Below are 18,461 nucleotides of genomic sequence, written 5' to 3'. Positions count from 1 at the left end.
GTGTCCCCTGTCCCAGCAGATTTATCCAAAAACATTCATTTACCCCAGTTTTATTCAAGATTTCTCCCAGGTGTCCCTATTTTTTTTACCAATTTGATACCTGCCAACAATGGACAGTATTACACGCTCTTTTCACAATTTTATTTATACCAACCATCCCAATCTGGATGTGTCACAGTTTTGGGTTTTGAAAATCTGGTCACTCTAAGTGTGGAGCATATTTAAATTCAAAAAGACTTAAAAAATCATGGGCAAAGAGGTCCTGCCTTGCCTTTAGCCTGCTCCTGAGTAGTCTGTTTTGGGGGGGAATCTGGGTCCACAATTAGTCTATTATTAACTGAAATACAAATAAGCACGTAGTAAACAGAGGGCAAAAGTGAAGTGCCTCCCTGCGCACTCAGGATTACACAAACATCCAAAGGGACACACAGCGACAAGCACCATCTGGATCAAGCCACTGTCAAAGTAAGAAAACAATAGAGAAAACATAATTACTCATGTCATATAAGACCTTATTTGACCCTTGTACTCTGAGAATATAGATTTGATTTAACTGCTCATGTGTAAATAAAGCTATATTCCATTGTATTTTAAATGTTCCTTACACTTTCGATTGGGGACTATACATTAATCCCTTTTGCTATCCTGGTAAGTAATTTATCCAGTTAGTATTTATAAACCATATCTATTACCTTTAAATTATCTAAGTATTTTTGATTGTCCAAATTTGTTAGATTTTTAAGTTTATTCATTAGTTATGTATCTTCATTTTTGACTGCAAAGTTCTACTTACCTACAGTTCTTGAACATAGCATCGTAACTGGAATTTCCCCCTTGTGGGACAACTAAAGACTCTCTTAGGCTCTCTTATGGTATCGTAAATGTGTTGATGGCTAAGCTGTTACAGGATAAATTGTAGTAGCCCATGAGTTGAAGAGAAGAGGCTGGAGTTCTAACGCAGGAGAAGTTTATTTAATATCATTATGGGACCCAGCACCCAGAAACATGAACCGTCAAGACATTGTGGGTCTATTGTGTTGTCCATTCCAGTCTTGTATGGTCCAGTTTGGCTATGCTTCTGTTGTAGGGAATATTATACCTCTGATGACATAGGTCAAGATAACAGGGACTGACTTTCTCTAACATAAACATTTGTACAATGTGGCAATTCAGAATAAACATTATAAGAATCGTATTTTCTGGACTATGACCATGAAAAAAGTATATGTTTTTATCATGGTTTGGCCGGGGGTGGGACTTATACTCAGATGCGACTTATATGTGAAATTATTAAAATATGAAAATTTAAAATTTCAACATTAAGGTAATTTAAAAGACATCTGAGAAAGACTAAACATGACAGCCACACAGAAGAGGACGCGGCGCTTCATCTATCTCCAGAGTTGATGGAGTTTTTCAGAAGCGACATCGTGGAACAAAGAATTCAATGGGTTTAGAGATTTGAAGTTAGATCGAGAGTAAAGTTGTTAGCTTGTTTTTTATGCTTTAGTTATCTATGTTATTCTGTCTATGCTTCATGTAGCTGAATAAACATAAATGTGTTACATTAGCGTGCTGTACTGCTATTTAGCCTGTTGTTCTCTATACTATTGTTATTATTGTAACTTACCTTTAAAGATAAAATGTCTGTTCTTGGTGTCGGAGTTTGTAAATTAAATTCCCCCCCAAAAAAAGACTTACATATGTTTTTTTCTTCATTATTATACATTTTTTGGCTGGTGCGACTTATATTCCAGAGCGACTTATAGTCCGGAAAATACGGTACGTTATAAATTAAAAGAATGCTTACTTACCAGCTCATTATGTATTTTACTACTAGTGTTAGCCGTAAATAACCCAAAGGAATAATTATTTTTTTTGTAAATGCGTTTTAGATGCCAAAATGTACATGCACGTTCTATAATAATGGAGACTTGGGCGTTTGAACAGGTGTGTGTTTTTATATTTTGGCTCACTTTAAAACTTATTTCAACTTTAATATTATTCTAAACTTACACTGATTGTCCATGTCCTCCTGCTTGGACCAGTCCCCCCTCGCCTGCTTTGGGCCCTCCTCTCTCCTGCTGGTGATTTAAACAGTGTTGTGCAGAATAACTGTTTGTGTGTAACAGGACAGGAGCAGTAGAATCAGTGTCCCGATGCGAGAGTGGGCTGAAGTGGACATGAGTTTTTCTGCTGGGGGGTTTGTGTCCTGTCCCGATGGATACTCCACTGAACCACTGCACTACTACGGTGAGTACTGACATGTTTGATCCAACTTCAGCCATAACTGCCACTCCTATGGGATGTAGCAAATAGCAAAGCCTGAGTGTGACAGTTGGGTTGTTATTATTATTATAGTGGTAACCTATAATTTGTCTCTTTTAAAAAATATATATTGTCACATTTTAAAATAAAAGTGATTTACAGCAGTGGATCATGGTCTTTGTAGTTACTGCCTCCTGTAGTTTTGGCAATATTTTGTTGCTTTATATTGCATAAATCGTAATACAGTTTTATAGGCCTATAGTTTTACTTGCACAGTTGATACTTTTCACTTTTACTTCACTACATTTGAGAACAGGTATATTTCAAATCTGTTCAAAAGGCCGAATGTTGTTTTTTTTTTTTTATCAAGTTCATAATTTGAGCTAACAAGTACCTATTCAGTTGTTTCTATTGAACAAATTACTATATCTGAAGCTTCATTTCTAAATCTGTGCAAAATACTTTTACTTTTTACTCTTTAAGTACATTTTTAAACTTTTATTTAATTATTTAATACTTTTACTCAAGTCAACTTTTTCATGTGGTATTTTTTTCACTCAAGTATCTGTACTTTTACGTAACAAAATGTATTACTTCTTCCACCACTGCCTTTATTGTACCAGTACCTTTGTATCCACATTCAGTCCTGAAGTAGAGTGGAACGTTACATACATTTTCACATCTTGTTTTTGTATTTATTTGTTATAGTAAAAATGCATTTTGACTTACTTTTTGAAGCTATAGGCACTTCTTGGTTCTATTCACACATTGCTTGAAATACACAAAATACCGAGTAGTCAAGGTTGGACGGCCTGCAGGCTTTATTTTATGTTTACCGGTTGCCCCCTCTCATCCTGCACACCCACTTCCACTTTGATGACGAGCAAAATCTATTGCTCTATTTCTGTAAAACACTGCCTTTCAGAGTGCGTTGTTGAGTAATGACGAGTAAAACCATTTTTGTTAGAACATATTTACATATTTTACTACATAATCTTTCAAACACACATAACCAATCACGATGTATCAGTGAGTACCTCTGGTTTCCATGGTGACACAAAAACACTAGTGTCTATCAACAGCTATATATGACATGTACATGGTCACGTCCCCTTGGTCCCTCAGAGCTCAGCCAGGGGACAGGCTCATGGGGACAGCCACTGGGGGTCGGGGCATGTGCGTAGGATGCTCTGCAGAATATTTAGACTGTGTTGTAGAGATTTACAAACAAGGAGTCCTAAATACACACATTCTATTGATAGTAGTAATGAAATCAACTACATAATGGTGTTTTTGGACTGTGCCACTGTGGTACAATCATGGCTGTTATTGATTCACTTTAATAATCAACTAAAATACAACCATTTTTACAAATTTTTAATACATTTGAACATGCTTTAAAAAAAATCAAAAAACGTTTACCATGAGTGTTTTGTGTCAGCTGCATCCTGTCTTCTGTATCTAAAAACATAAAATCTTCCAAATAAAACTTGTCCCCACGGAGCCGTGTTGTGTCATACAAGTCACGTAATATCACATTCCACACTCTACAAATGTTTATTCACATTTTAAGTACTGATTGTCCAAATAAAAGTGCGTACGAACAAAGAAATGAAGAAACATTTTTATATTTATCCACTTGACTTATTTCCAAACATGTTTTTTTGACTATTGGCCTACCTCATACAAGATGATGGCTGCTTGCCCTAAAATACAAACCACAGTCGGTTCCCAGTGGTTCTCTACTACTGCATTTCCTGAGGTGTATGCAACACAAGTGCATTTTGAGTGGAGTAGAAGCAAAGAAACATTTTGTCTCAACCCCTCTATAATTTATGCTTTCATTTCACAGCTTTTGTCTTTTGACTCTTTGTTTCAGACATGCTGGCTGACCCTGTGTACCACCCTCTCCAGGACCTTGACGTCCAGCTGCTCCCATACAGCCCGCAGCAGCAGTACAGTTCTGGCTACTGCGTGTACTCCCCTCCCTCCTCCTCTTCTCCCTCCCCCACATCACCCTCCTCTCTGCTCTGCCCTCCTCTGCACCACTACAGCCCCCCCTATGCAGAGGCGACCTATGACCCCAGCCCAGGGCTTCACTGCAGGGGGGCCACACAGGAGTTGGGGGCCCCGGGGCTTCTTCATGGACGCAGGATGAGGATGGGTACTGGAGGGAGGAGGAGGGATCAAGACGAGCTGTGTGTGGTGTGTGGAGACAAGGCGTCGGGCTATCACTACAACGCTCTCACCTGTGAAGGATGCAAAGGTACAAACTATAATCCCCTGTGCTGGGACTGTATCACTTTGAACGCTTCTAGTGCAGTTAAACACAAAGACAACACATATGGCTTTTGCCAGGATATAAAACAAAGCTGGGGAAATTAAAAGGCTGCACAAACCTGCACTCATCAGTGCTTATAAATTAATACTTTGAAACTATGTGATTTATAGTGACATATTTTGTTGTCCTGCACAGCCATTTGGGCCCTTGTTCCTTGTCTCACTCACAATTTAGAGAAATGTCAGACGTTTTTTATTATTAGGGCAGTCGCAACCCAAAGGTCGGATGATTGATTCCTGCTAGGACTAAGTTCTGTCGTATTTTGCTTAGGCAAGACACTTCAGCTACTTTGTCTCGTATGAATGAGGTGGTTGTGTAAGTGACTGGTGCTCAGGGGGCACTGATGCCATAAATTGGCAGCCTTGCTTCCGTCAGTCTGCCTCAGGGCAGCTGTGGCTAGAAAAGTAGCTTACCACCGTCAAGTCTGGAGTAAATGAATGAGCACCGTGTAGCACTTCGAGAGCCTGTAAAGTGCTTAAAGCCTTAAAGGCTTTATATTATTGTAAGAAGTCAAGACATTTTAAGTGTTCTGGAGTTCACTGAAATATGTTATCAGCTTTTACTATTCCAATCTTTCTGTGTGTTGCAATTAATGAAAACTAAAGTCAATGGTCAATCAATGATATTGCAGTTTTTATCTGTGCATTCCTCCTTGTCCACCATTTCCAAGAACTTCTATTTGCACTGGTCACACACCTGTAAATGATCTTACATTACCGAGGCCTGCATAAAGCCTGGCATATGTGTTGCATCTACAACTCCACTATCAGGCATCACATAAACATGACACTGATGTCCCCAATCAAAAGGTGCAGTGGAGGGCGGGATTTCAGATTTGACTATCCAGGTTAAAACCAGCTTATCAGATAAATGATCACAACACATAACAAATCACAACCTGACTTTAATATATATTAATAATTTTATTTTTATTGGATTTTTGTCCAGGTTTCTTCCGCCGCAGTGTGACTAAGAAGGCGGTGTACCAGTGCAAGAGCGGGGGCAGCTGTGAGATGGACATGTACATGAGGAGGAAGTGCCAGGACTGTCGGCTACGCAAGTGCAGGGCTGTGGGCATGCTCGCCGAATGTAAGCACACACTGTTTATGCTAACACCAACACCAGGACATGAGATCAGGTGAGCTCACTGTGAGGTGCGTGTTCTAGGTCTGCTGACAGAGGTGCAGTGCCAGTCCAAACGCCTGAGGAAAGGCGGCCGAGGCAGGTCCCAGGAGGAGGACAGTCCTGATGGTAAACAGAGGGTCAGCTCCACCAGCAGACAGCATCTAAATGTATGGAGCAGATAAGCAAACTCAGAACTATATGTTTTATATAGGACTCCATTAAAACTGGTATTGATTTTCAGGCATTGTCTCCTGGTCTAACTGTAGAGCAAAAGTACATAGTGGACAGGATGGAGGAGGCCCACAGACTGTTCAGAACGCAAGACTGCAGCTTTGACAGAGTACTCTACTCTCAACTCTTTGTATCAATAATCTTTAAAACAGTTCAGTAATATATTTGTGTTCAGATGTACGAGTGGTCATACACAGAGGAGGAAGGTGTGTCTGACGCGCCTCATCTTCACAGACTGTTACAGTACGCCAGGACAATACCAGGTACCGTCAGATCCACCCTGATGTGGATCCCATAAGGAGGTTAATGTAATGTTCTACCAGCTCTTCTCACTGTCCCTGTGTGCTCCAGGCTTTGACCTTCTGGACCCCTCAGAGCAGACTTCCTTGTTGTCAGCCTCCTCTGTAGAAGTGTTGTTCCTGCTTTCAGCACAACAATTCTCCCACTGCCCCAACATCTCCCCCTCAGGTAAATGTTCTATAGTCAAAAACATCTGTTATGAATACATAGAGCTTATATAACTGCACAACATGCAAAACACTATACAACAGTACAACAGTACACTCAAATTCATTACCACACATCATTTATATTAAAATGTTTAAACTGCAATATTTTGAATTAAGTTTAAAGATGAAAAAACACAATCCTTCTGTGTTGTCTTCAGGTCTGCACTTGTTCAACATGTGGTCCCACAAGTGGTACAGAAATTCAAAGCAGAGCCTTCATAACAGGACATTCACCAGCTCAGGTAAGACTCCCTGCCCCCATCTAACCTGATATTCTGATATACTGAGCTTTGTTATTCATTTTTAGAATATAATGATTCACTATTAGAATATATTATTGGTGTCTCTATGTATTTCAGAAGCCTGTGATGAGCTGCTGGAGCCTGTATTGACATTCTTTCACAGCATGGTGGCGTTGCAGCTCTCAGATTCTGAATATGCCCTACTTACTGCTACAGCACTACTCTGCTCAGGTCTTTTAACATGATCTTACATTTTAGCATACTCCTACACTGTCACGCTGTGTGGGAGAAGTAGAGGTAGCCATATAAACCTTCTGAATGAATAGATACAGACCATAAAGAAAGTAGGTCCCATTAAAACATGAGTTCATGCTGTTGACTGTGTCGTGATGTTACAGACCGGGCATCCCCACAAGCTGCAGACTGTGTAGAGAGCATGCAGGAGCTTGTGCTAGATCTGCTGTCCACAGTGTGTGGGTCCCATGGCGGAGCTGCACGAGGAGGACCACAGCGTTTTGGGCGGTTGTTGGGCAGACTGACGGAGCTGCGGACACTTCAACACAACTACCTCATTTTGAGACAACAGTGTGGACTGGCCGACACACCACATTGTCACTTATAGCATTTACAATGTTCATGAACTTTTTGTTATATTTTATCCTAATGTATTTTTGTATGATGTGGAAATCCTGTGTTAGAGCCTTTAACATTACAGATGCTAATCTACACCATTTCCCAATATAGTATTCACAAAAGACATGGGAAACATCTGCTACCTCAACACTAGCCACAAGATATCAATATTTATATGCAATACAATAAATGACAAGTTTTCAACATGTTGACCCATGTGCTTTGCCATTAGGTCTCCCAAGACTACCACACGCCTGCAGGCACCCTGAAGGTGACTCCTGGGCTAGAGCAATTAGTATTTGCCTGGGATCCAGAATACACACTTTCCTCTATATAAAAAATACAGTTATCATTCTGGCCAGGTTACTGGGCATGATAAAAAAAAAAAAAAAGAAATGAAACAATGCTAAATATTGTTATAATTGCATTGAGTTTATTGATTTCCTGAAATGAGGAAATATTTGTTGAAATTGGGCATTTGGTGAGAACGTAGAATACGCAGGTACAAGCTTATGAATGCGTCCATCAGATAAAACAGTCTTCTGCAGTTAGGACAATAAATAAACTCTTTGGGCATTGACAGTGAAGACACAAGAAGACTTGTGTGTTGGCTTTTGCTTCTTAAATAAGATTTCATTCTCCATTTAAACCAATATAGCTTTATTTCTATAATTCTGTCTCTCCATAAATAAATTATTTCTCTCTGTATCAAAAGAGAATTCAAATATAAAGAACATTGTGTGCTATATTTTACACTCAGCACAATGTTAGTACATGAAATACCAGCTAAAATACATCAATGCAGCAAGTCAGGAATTATTTTACCTCCACAAATATACACATCTCCTTTGCCTGGTGGCTTGATTGAAATACGCAATTTTAAAAACAACATTAATTTAAAATTTGCTATGACAATACACTTACATATGTACACGCAGCTAGAATATACAAGGGTTTCTGTAAAAGTTTAAAAAGTAAAAAGCTATTGTATAAAAGATGGCAGTGATCCATTCAATAGTCTCATATAAATCTCTTTTGTGACACTTAATTTCATAGCAGTCGCTTTGTATAAAATTAAACTCATTACTTTTATTGACTGCAGGAAATAAAGGGAACTTGATTTCATTGAGAGCTTGTCCTTCTGAGTGTGAAGGCTGCGTCAGTCCTGTGCCAGACACTAGTGGTTTGTTTAAAAAAAAACAAAAAAAAAAACAAGCCAGTCCACCCCGAGGAGTTCAGTGGAAATGCATAGTGTGAGAGTGGCGCCCCCTACAGGTAGCTGGGGGCCACAAAGCCCTGGCTGTGGCTGACTCTGCTCTGGTGGATCATGGCCCGGTCATAGGCCACTTGAACAGACTTGCGAATACTGGATTTCCGCGCCTCCATCATGCGCAGCTTGTCGGCGGTGTCATCTATGCCCAAAGGTGTCACCTTGTCCCGAGGGAGCCACTGCCTGGGGATACACAGGAATAAGAAATGTCAGGCAGTCCATATTATTGTAACACATGTATTGAGCATAAGCATAAATGCACTGTGTTGTTACCGTGTTGTTAGTGATATATATATGAGCCTATAGCAACAACTACACCACATAGGCACAAACGGGCAGTCACATCAGTCTAGATGTGGCTTAACACCAGAGCATGAGGTACTACAAGTATAGTACCCAACCCAATGACAGATGACATAATAGAGTTGGTGTTGACACTAACCATGTCCTTTTATTGTCAAAGAAAAGCACCAGGTAAAGTCGTTGGTCGGTCTCCTCCTGCCTCTGCTCGCCCAGCTTCAGCACCTCTTTGGGTGGAACAGGGATGGGCACCCCGTTGTGCAGCAGGCCCTCCTCTGGAATCTCTGGGTCAATGATCTGCAACAGGCACAACTAATCAGAGGAGGGATACCGTTTAACATGTCTGTACACACTACTGCTAAATAGTGAATTTGAGGTTGAAGATATTATATCTAGTGAGGATGGTATATCAATCAGTCCATTTGCCAAAACTGTCCTAAATACAGAGCTAAATTAGCAGCGCCTTTAGAGTCCTTATTACCAGAGCGGGGTAGGAGGGGTATCCTCGAGACTTGGCCCACACCAGGTCCAAGGGCTCCAGCTCGGTCTCATCGTCCGACATCTGACTGCCATTACCTGAGAGAGAAAATAATGATTCAGTGTATATTTAAAGAAGACATATCAAATTAACTTTAAACTTTTGATTATTATATAGTAAATAGATCAGGAAATGCCCTGCACATAAAGCATCACCATACTCTGCACTCAAATTGCTTTCACTCACTACAAATGAAAGCCTGTTGATAAACAGGGGCTAAACGGCTTTTTAAAATGGTTCATGCTTATTACTGTCACCATATGGAGCTCTAGTGCAAGTCTTTTCAATTGGAAATGGGACCTTACTTTCAGTGTTTTTTAAACATATCTGCATCCTTTTAAGTTCTTAGCACATGAAATATATTAACTTTATTCAGTGCCAAGGTGACCAGAAGCATGTTTGAAAACCAAAAGAGAGCAAAATAATACATGATGAAATCTGTGAGAATAAAAACACCCACCGGTGTAGTCTGAATCTCCATTGACAATCTCCAGTAAGGGGACTTTGGAGAGAGCAGGTTTTCCCAGACTCCGCTTTGGTGGAGACGCACTGCATGTCAGAAACAAACATGTATAACAAACCATCCAATAAGCGGCCCATATTAACCATTACAGGCAGAGGCACTTACGTTTCTTTTTGAAGGATAGGACAAGGGCAGTCTTCAGAGTCAGACTTGTCTTCTTTTAGTTTGCTGAAGCCATTGGTCAGGTCTTGAAAAAAGACAAACATGTCAGAACTTAATAATATTGTATAGTGTAATGTTAAAAAGTAAAGAAATGCCAATGCAACCTCCAATCAATGTAAAATCTTACTGGTTTCCAATATTTGAACAAAAACAATGGTCACACTACCTGAACTATCAACTCATGGAAAATCTACATTTGCCTAATGCAAAAATGGTGTAGCCGCTACTGCGTAAGCTCTGTGGAGAGGAAGAAATGACTCTATTGACAAATTAGAACAACAGTAATGCTCAAAAGAGAGGTCACAGACAGATTTCAGAGACTGGAGCACACCACTTTCATATCAGACGCAAATGCTGATTCACCTATACATAAAAAAGAAATTATTTAACCTCACTGTTGGGGGCTCAAAATAGCTATTCAAATTACCATTGAAAGAATTTCACATTCTAGATGAACCTACATATTGTCTCATGGGGAAGGATGCAAAAAAATACTGTGTTTTCCCTTCATCTCTTTTAAGTCTAGTTGTATAACACCTTGATAATTACCAGTGTCTTGAGTGTGGTTGAGGGTCTTCTCTTGCTCCTTGTTACTGCTCTGGTCATTATGGCTCTTCAGGTCAGGAGTGTTGAGGCTGGGGGGTCCTGGGCTCTTCTGAGGCGTGGACAGGGGAGTGGTTAGGGGCGTGGTCAGGGGCGTGGCAGACGGAGTGCTGGCTGCTGAACTGGGCGTGGAGTTCTCTTCCTGAGGCCCTTTACCGTTCAGCAAAGGATTGTCTCTCTCTCTGAACAGCTTGGCTCCATTCTTGGCCTTTTTGAACAAAACAGAGGTGCGCCTGCCCACTCCCCCTGTGGTGGGCCGAGGAGAGGTGGTGAGGGGTGGCAGCCCGTTGGTCACTGTCTCATTATGTAACGTGGGGGGAGGGGTTTGGGGGCGCTCTTGTGCTTTAGTGCAAACATTGTCCTGTGAGGAGTTCATAGGGTCACTTGGAGGGTCACTGTCCATCCTGAGGCGCTTACAGGCCCAGCTCGGGGACTGCGGGGGCTCTCGTGTAATTGGCTTCAGGGTGGGAGGCTCCAGAGAGTCGTCACCCAGCCGCGGAGGAGGGGCCGGTCCTGTAGGTTCGAGTGTCGGAGGGGATGTGAATTTAAGGTCTTCTGAAAAAACAGGGAAGATGCATTCAATTGAAATTCAGTCTAGTGCTCACTGTCCTTGATATGAAAGAGTATGTGTGATGTGGTGTTATTTTCAAACTGGTGAATGAGTTGACCATTTAGGCCCTGGTTGCATGTACACACTCTGAAAAACAAGAATACACTTAATAGTAAAGTATGTTCTTCTGAGGATGGAAAATAAGGAACTTGGATTCAGCAGAGTACAGCTGGGCAGAATGGGGAAAGGTCCTGGGTCGTGTGCTGGGTACAGCTTTACAGAATACTTGATTACTGTGCACTTCAACGTAGTATTTTCCTTTGGGCAACTTTCCTGAGCTTTTCTCACAAAATGTATACATGCAGCCAGAGTCTTATCCACAGCCCACACATTTGTGGTTATCCCTGTACATATGAAACACCTGAAGACGAGTGGATTCTGAAATTGCTCTAGCAAGTGGAACATGCTAACAATGCTAATGCTAACATGATGTTATCCAACAACTCATGGCAAACACAAACCACACACCTTTGGCCCTTTACTGCACTTGCATGACTTCACTCTTACCTCTGTACTTACTTCATTTATTTATGCAAAGCAAAAAACATACATATTATTTATTCCATATAACAAGTTAGCAATAGCTCACAGAACCACTCAGCTCCTTCAAAGTTGCATAAGCAAAAAGAGTAGCCCTTCCTGAGAAAAAAAACTGCTATATAATATAGTGGCTTTTTGGTGCTCCATGTCACGTAATCAAATGTCCGTCTAGACGCCACTGTAAAGATTAGGTTTCTTTCTTTTTTTCTACACACAAGCCAGCTCATGGCTGGCTTGTGTTGCTGGTTCATTTTGTGTCTTTATTGTAGAAACATGTATGTGATCAAAGCTGATAGACTACAGTACGATGGCATGCCTCTCAGTTCTGATATGCTTGTGTGGAAAGTGTTTACATTTGTCATTTGTGGGGTGGGACTGATTGGCTCTGCTCTGCTGTCAGATGTCTGATGGTATGACATGAGCACGTGTTGGATGGGTGGCGGTGAGTCCATGAGGTGATGTACAGAAGGTGTGGACACAGAGTGCACTTGGAAAGAGTTGTGAGGCAGCCATGGCTAACCAGACTCTGTGGGCCCCTACTTACTAGACTGTAGACAGTGGGGTGGTGGGGTTGGTGCGTGAGGGAGACCCTGGCTCATTTACCTGAGAACAATGTTCTGTTAGCTTATATTCACAGCTAGTCTCATTCAAAACACTGGCTTTTAGAAAAGTGCCTGCATATTCATTCTTATGACCCACCTTTGTCTGAGGAGAGGCCGTTCTCGCCCTGAGATTCCCCGTCCTCTTCCTCGTCGTCAGACTCATCTTTGAGGTGTCCGTTGTGGAGGCTGTTGCGGTGTTGGCCCTGACGATGACGGATGAGATTGATCTCTCTTCGCAGTAATCGGATGCGGCGAGTCCGTGCGCCGCTGCCGCGCATGGAGGTGACAAAGTCCAGCTTGTCCAGCAGCTCCTTTAGTTGTTCCTCCACACTCATGTGAAGCCTGTTCTCTGGGTCCAAAAGACTGTCAACTGCAGACACAAGTAACGAAAAGTAACATATGGAATTTGTGAAATGTTTACAACTAGATAGTTTGCAATTTCTTTTTTAGTGTTGTGGCATTATTACTCTTCCCACAATTCACTTGGTATAGTTTCCTACAAGCTTGAGTACTTTTGACCATTCAAATATATGTTGCATTGAATCATTAATTCTCTGAGAGCTACTACTTTACATCAGTAACATGAAGTAAACATTTAGACATCTGGGTATCTCCTAAGTTCATACTGACTCACCATCATCCCATGAGCAGTTGTAGAAGTCTCGTTTCTGCGGAGACTCGGGGAGGTGCATGCCCGTGTCTAGGTCCAGACCGGTGCTGGCTGCCTGTCTCTGGGCGTGCCGAAGAATGGCTCCGCCCAGATCCCTGAGGCGCAGCGCTGCCCGGTGGAACACAGTATCCTTGGAGTTGTACAAAAGGCAGTTGGACACCATTAGGTTAAAGTCCGCCTCCAGGTCCGACACAGAACAGTACAAGTGGTTATGTAACTTTGAGTGCATTGTGGAGAAGTCCATGGGCTGGCTGATGAACTCCAGGTAATCAGGCACCTGCAGACAATAGGATGCATTTATTATACTTGACTACATCAGAGGATCCATAATTTTATGGCTATGTGAAAAAGATTGCACACATGCGATTTTGTATATTTTTGCACATTTGTCACACAACCACTTCTAATTCCAATTTGCAAACATGTAGCATGTCCACAAATGTGTGCCAGCAATATAATTTGTTACCTCTTTAATATTGACGGGCTGAGCAAAGATCTGTGCAGTGTCCTTTTCCTGAAGTTGGTCCAGTGTGGAGCGAAGCAGCATTAGCATTGGCGTCAGCTGCATTTCCAAAGTTGCCTGATGAACCTTGACCTGCAGGAAAAATTACAATTTTGTTAATTAATCACAAAAATCAACAGTTCACAATAACATTTAGAAAATGTATTTTTTTATGTATTTTGGCAACACCCAAAAATGCACTGTAAATTTGTCATTCAAAAATCAGCCATTACCGGTTTGGCTTTAAAAAAAAAGTAGTGTTCTACCTGTTCTCTCTTGAGTTTCTCCCTCTTGCGGATGAGCTCCACCAGCAGACGGGCCTTTTCCAGGTCGTGTCGGAGCTTCTGCCAGTACCTCAGAGCTTCTCTGGCAGCTGACACCTTCTCATCCACCTCAGGCTACAACATAACACACAGCGGAAGTTTGAGAGAAGGGCTTTCTAGACTTCTTAAAGTTTGTTATAGGCAGTGTTTGTGACAGACCTGTTCAGTGTTCTTCTGGGACTGCTGACTTGAGTGCACACGCCGGACCAATGGCACGCCGTTCCTCGACTGTCGCTTCAATAACCAGTAACTGTGGAGGCTTTGCATGAATTGACTTTTCCTCTGGAAGATCACTCCTTTACAAAGGCCATTAAGTCTGTTGTGTAAATGGAATCAAATGCACAGGATGTAAAAATCATTAGACGTGCTTTTCAAACGCATAAAAAGCTGCACCATTCTATATAAAATCTTTATGTTTTGTGCTCAAGTCTTGACACTTATTTAGCTACAGTTGATGAATGAATTGAATGAATTGTCTCTGTGGCACAGTAAGGTTTGTTTCAATTAGATTCATACATGGATAAGACATCACATTTCCTGGCCTGAACTTACCTCTGTGTGGGTATGTGTGGAACAGTCACTTCAGGTGATGATGGCTGCTGTGCCTTTGACTCTGTCCTCTTCTTCCCTTTCTTCTTGTTACTCTTGCCTATGACTTCTGACTTGCGGCCTTTTTTTGGCGTCACTGGCATCTCTTTGTATGCACTGCGCCCCCTACTGGCCCTGCCCCTACTGCCCACCACTCTCCCTTCAGTCTCATCATCGGAGGTGACATCACCCTGAGGAGAGTGAACTTCGCAGAAGGCAGTCTTCTTCACAGAGTATGTTGTCCCGTTCACATTGGTCACACTCACAGGGTCGATCTTCATGAAGAGCCCTGCCCTCTGTGCACATGTGACATGAAACGCAGTGTAGCAGTTGGCTTTATTGCACTGAATGGATGCCCCCCTGCCTTTTTGCTTGCACAAGTAGCAGGTGAGTTTCCACCGTGCAGGGGGAATGTTAGCTACACCTTCTACTGGCTCCAAAAACACCGTATTAGCAAAACAGACTTCAGGAATCCAAATGGCACAGACTACATGTGCCCATCTCCCATCACTAGTTTGTTTGAACGCTCCGCCCCTGTTTGGACAAAGCACACAGTCTACTGGTTTTTGAGGTGACTGGAGGCAGCACCGGCACAGCCACTGCCCCTCAGGGATATAGGGCACTCCATAACATTCCTGATGCACAGCTAAGTTACATGAATCACAGAACAGGATGACGTTACTATTTAGGCATTCGTCATCCAGGCACACACAGCAAAAGGCATCATCGTCTATTGCACTCTGAGAGGGGGCTCTGGTACGGGCTTCCCTGTACGCCTCTTCCTCAAGTCTATCTATCAGCAGCTCAAAGGAGTCCGGAGATACAGACGAGTAGCCTTCTGAAGTCCGATCTGAATTGACCATTTCCAGCCAGGCCGCATCTTCCTCGTCCATGTCATACTCTGCTTCAGTTTCTCGCTCCTCAGCTGAACGCTCAATATAACGGTAGTACCCAGTGGGAAGAGGCGGCGCTGCTGCAGGAGTGAAAGTGTGCCGGACACGAAATCTAGGCTCAGGGAGGGCCATGTGATGATGGTGAGGTTTTTCAGGTGTCTGTGGACAGTGGTTCTTTGATGGCTGGGATTTAACAGGGGTGCTTTTAGAGTCCTTTCTCTTCCTCGTTAAAGATTTGCGAGCATTTTGAGCTGCACTTGCTTGGGTCACTGGCTGTTCATTGTTCTCTTTGTTGCTGTTGCACTCACTTATGTCCTGGGCCATCATCTCGTCCTCGGTGATGACCTCTAATGGCTCTAAAATAGAGATGCGGTGAAGTCTTCCCTCCAGTTCCACCTCCACCACTTTTTGTGCTTGTGCGTAGGTGAGAGTCTCTCGGTTTGGGGAGGCTTTGAGGCTGTAAGGGGACGGGGATCGGTGGCGAGCACCCCCACGCCCGCCAGCTCCCCCACGTCCGCCAGCCCCTCCACTAGATGTCCTGCCATGTGGATGGCCTCCCCCTCTGGCCGCTTGGCCTTTACGGCGTGGCTTCCTCATAGGACCCCAGTCAGAAATGGCTCTCTGTTGGTTAGAAAACAAAGTAATTATGATTTAAAAAAAAAATGGTTATTATAATAACGCTACTTTACAGAACCTTTGGTATGTTTTTAAAGTTTTCAGTTGAAGGCACTGGTCCTGCTTCCAGAAACAGGTCTAGTCCCACTCAACTCACTTTAAGAATGAAAAGCGGTCAACCCAGAGTTTTCGGTTTCATCTAAACCTTGAGTCACTCACCATGGTAACTCACTCCGTGAACCTAACCTGGTCCAGAGCAGGTTTTATTCCACTAACGTTGAGTTTAACCAGAGAATGCTCCTGAAGGAGATTGGACAGTTCACTTCTTCATTCACAGAAGTAGTAGGAATATTTAAAACAAGGTTTAATGATGAGGATTTCCAATTTCATGTATTTTGGTTCAATTTGTAAACGTATAATATAGCAAAACTCACTGCTTATGATATCTTCTTAAATTAGTTTGGTCACGTTTATCAGCTTGATATCAAGCAAATGGATAAATTAATTTAGTTAATTGCCTTAACTTAATACATGTATTTAATGTCACATATAAAAGTACCGTTTAAACATGTAACATGTGCCAAGTGACAGTATGCAAAATTATTTAAAGTTTAAAAATAGAGCTACAGTGCAAGTTTAACAAACAAAAAAAAGTGTTTTAATGCATCATACTAATCATTTATTAAAGTATTACTTAACATCCTCTTTTAATATCAAACTTGAATTTAACCTGTCTGCACTCACATGACTTACTGTCCCTCTAAGATGGAGGCCTCCTCTGGTTTACCGTTGCCACAGTGAATTCTCTTTTCTGGGATCCACTGATCATGGCTTTTTGAGCTACACTCAAAATGAACAAACTGTGAGTGGTCTAACTCTACTCCAAACCTGTTTTCTAAACTTATTATTATTATTATCTTTTTTTTTTTGTGTGAGAACAACCAATACGATTGGCCTGGAAATACAAAGGACATGATTAAAGCTATATTTCAATTTTAAGACAAAATCTAACCCTTATTAGTAAAATAACCACCATTATTATATAAATTAATAAAGAATACCACTGTTCATTTTGGGAGTAATTTTACTAGTGTCAGGTAAATCTTTCAGTAATTCGTTCAAAGTTTCCAACAGTGGAACTGGCAAGCCTATGATTATAGAGCTCGTGCTGTGGTGTAAACATTCCTTCACACTTGATTGTAGTCACACTCACTCTGCACAGAACCAACACAAATTATTATGATACAGGAATTTGGTCAGAAATCAATATTGGACTGAAACTTTCCTATTTAAAAACATTAAACCTCAAAAGAAAAGCATTCTGTAGATAACTCTCGACTTTATCTCATTCAGTTGGCAACTATAACAAGGGCTGGCCACAACATACAAGCCGCATCCAATCAGTAATCGCCAAATGTTGACTGAGTGAAGCTCCAACCAATGAGCTTCAAGAATAGCAAAGCCTTACAGATCCGTGTCCTTATTTCGAGAGTAAAATGTCAGCCATATTTACAGTTTTTAAACATGGTCCAAAGCCACTTTTTCATGTACAAAACAACCATAACAACCCACAACCAGACCTATCACTTACCAAATACGACCAGAAAAGGAACGGTGGACAATCATAGCCGTTATTTACTGAACTATGCTGCTGGTGAATCGAGCTACTTAGCCACTCAGCTAAGTTAGGGAAACGGGAGGTTCTGTCATTTCAGTGGTTGTTTAGAAGCGTTGACAGGCAAATAAACCGAATCACTACAGAAGAAAAACTTTATGCCTAATGTGTTACATGCTTATAAGGCCAGTCTTACCTGTTAAAGCTGATGCAGACTTGTCGATCACCAGAGAAGCAGCCTTAACAGTAACAGTTCCTTTAGCCAGTCGCCTCACACTTGCTACACTGCCAGAGCTATCAGCCACCGTTAGCGACCACAGTTTGTTGGAATAGCCGGTAAATATCGCATTTTTTTTACGAACCCCTGTCTCCCCTTCGGAACATTTTGTCTGATAATGGTGCGTTTGAAAAAAAAAAATAAAAGCAAAAATGGTGCAGTAGAATCGGGAGATAAAATCGCTTGTTGTCGGTTAAATTTTGCAAGTAGGAGAAATGTTAGCCTCCTTAGGCTAGCTGGCTAGCGGTGGTGCTAATTCGTCATGCACCGCTAAAAACAAAAGATTTCCGTACAGTTCTTTCAAAATAAAATTATGTATTATACATTCGTCTGATTTTATATGATCTAATATATTTCTCTGAAGTATTGAGGGAAAAATAACATTAAATAGAATCGTAATTTCGAAATGATGATAATAATATAAAATAAAATGATTGAGGCATTCTGATTCTGACAAGCCCCATCCCCGTTTTTACTAGTC

At 41.6% G+C, this 18,461-nt stretch overlaps 2 protein-coding genes across 2 annotated transcripts; one reads left to right on the top strand and one right to left on the bottom strand.

Moving 5' to 3' along the window:
* Positions 1 to 403: 403 nt before the first annotated feature.
* On the top strand, positions 404 to 7,741 carry nr1h5 (nuclear receptor subfamily 1, group H, member 5). The gene is made up of 11 exons (XM_055223209.1): positions 404 to 465; positions 1,896 to 2,253; positions 4,148 to 4,534; positions 5,558 to 5,698; positions 5,777 to 5,901; positions 5,976 to 6,074; positions 6,141 to 6,228; positions 6,317 to 6,433; positions 6,633 to 6,716; positions 6,834 to 6,947; positions 7,115 to 7,741. The coding sequence occupies exons 2-11, from the start codon at positions 2,160 to 2,162 to the stop codon at positions 7,336 to 7,338; spliced, it is 1,473 nt and encodes a 490-aa protein (XP_055079184.1). The 5' UTR covers positions 404 to 465; positions 1,896 to 2,159; the 3' UTR covers positions 7,339 to 7,741.
* A 301-nt stretch (positions 7,742 to 8,042) lies between these two features.
* brpf3b (bromodomain and PHD finger containing, 3b) lies at positions 8,043 to 18,240 on the bottom strand. The gene is made up of 13 exons (XM_033970348.2): positions 17,900 to 18,240; positions 14,545 to 16,094; positions 14,152 to 14,308; positions 13,936 to 14,067; positions 13,634 to 13,762; positions 13,132 to 13,444; positions 12,595 to 12,867; positions 10,692 to 11,300; positions 10,086 to 10,167; positions 9,918 to 10,006; positions 9,401 to 9,495; positions 9,062 to 9,216; positions 8,043 to 8,802 (listed from the first exon to the last, which is right to left on the bottom strand). Exons 2-13 carry the CDS (start codon positions 16,068 to 16,070, stop codon positions 8,619 to 8,621), a joined length of 3,744 nt encoding a protein of 1,247 aa, XP_033826239.1. The 5' UTR covers positions 16,071 to 16,094; positions 17,900 to 18,240; the 3' UTR covers positions 8,043 to 8,618.
* Positions 18,241 to 18,461: the final 221 nt, after the last annotated feature.

This window comes from Periophthalmus magnuspinnatus, chromosome 7 (assembly GCF_009829125.3).
Source record: "Periophthalmus magnuspinnatus isolate fPerMag1 chromosome 7, fPerMag1.2.pri, whole genome shotgun sequence".
Classification (NCBI taxonomy): Eukaryota; Metazoa; Chordata; class Actinopteri; order Gobiiformes; family Gobiidae; genus Periophthalmus; species Periophthalmus magnuspinnatus.
This window is presented reverse-complemented; position numbering and strand designations above follow the sequence as displayed.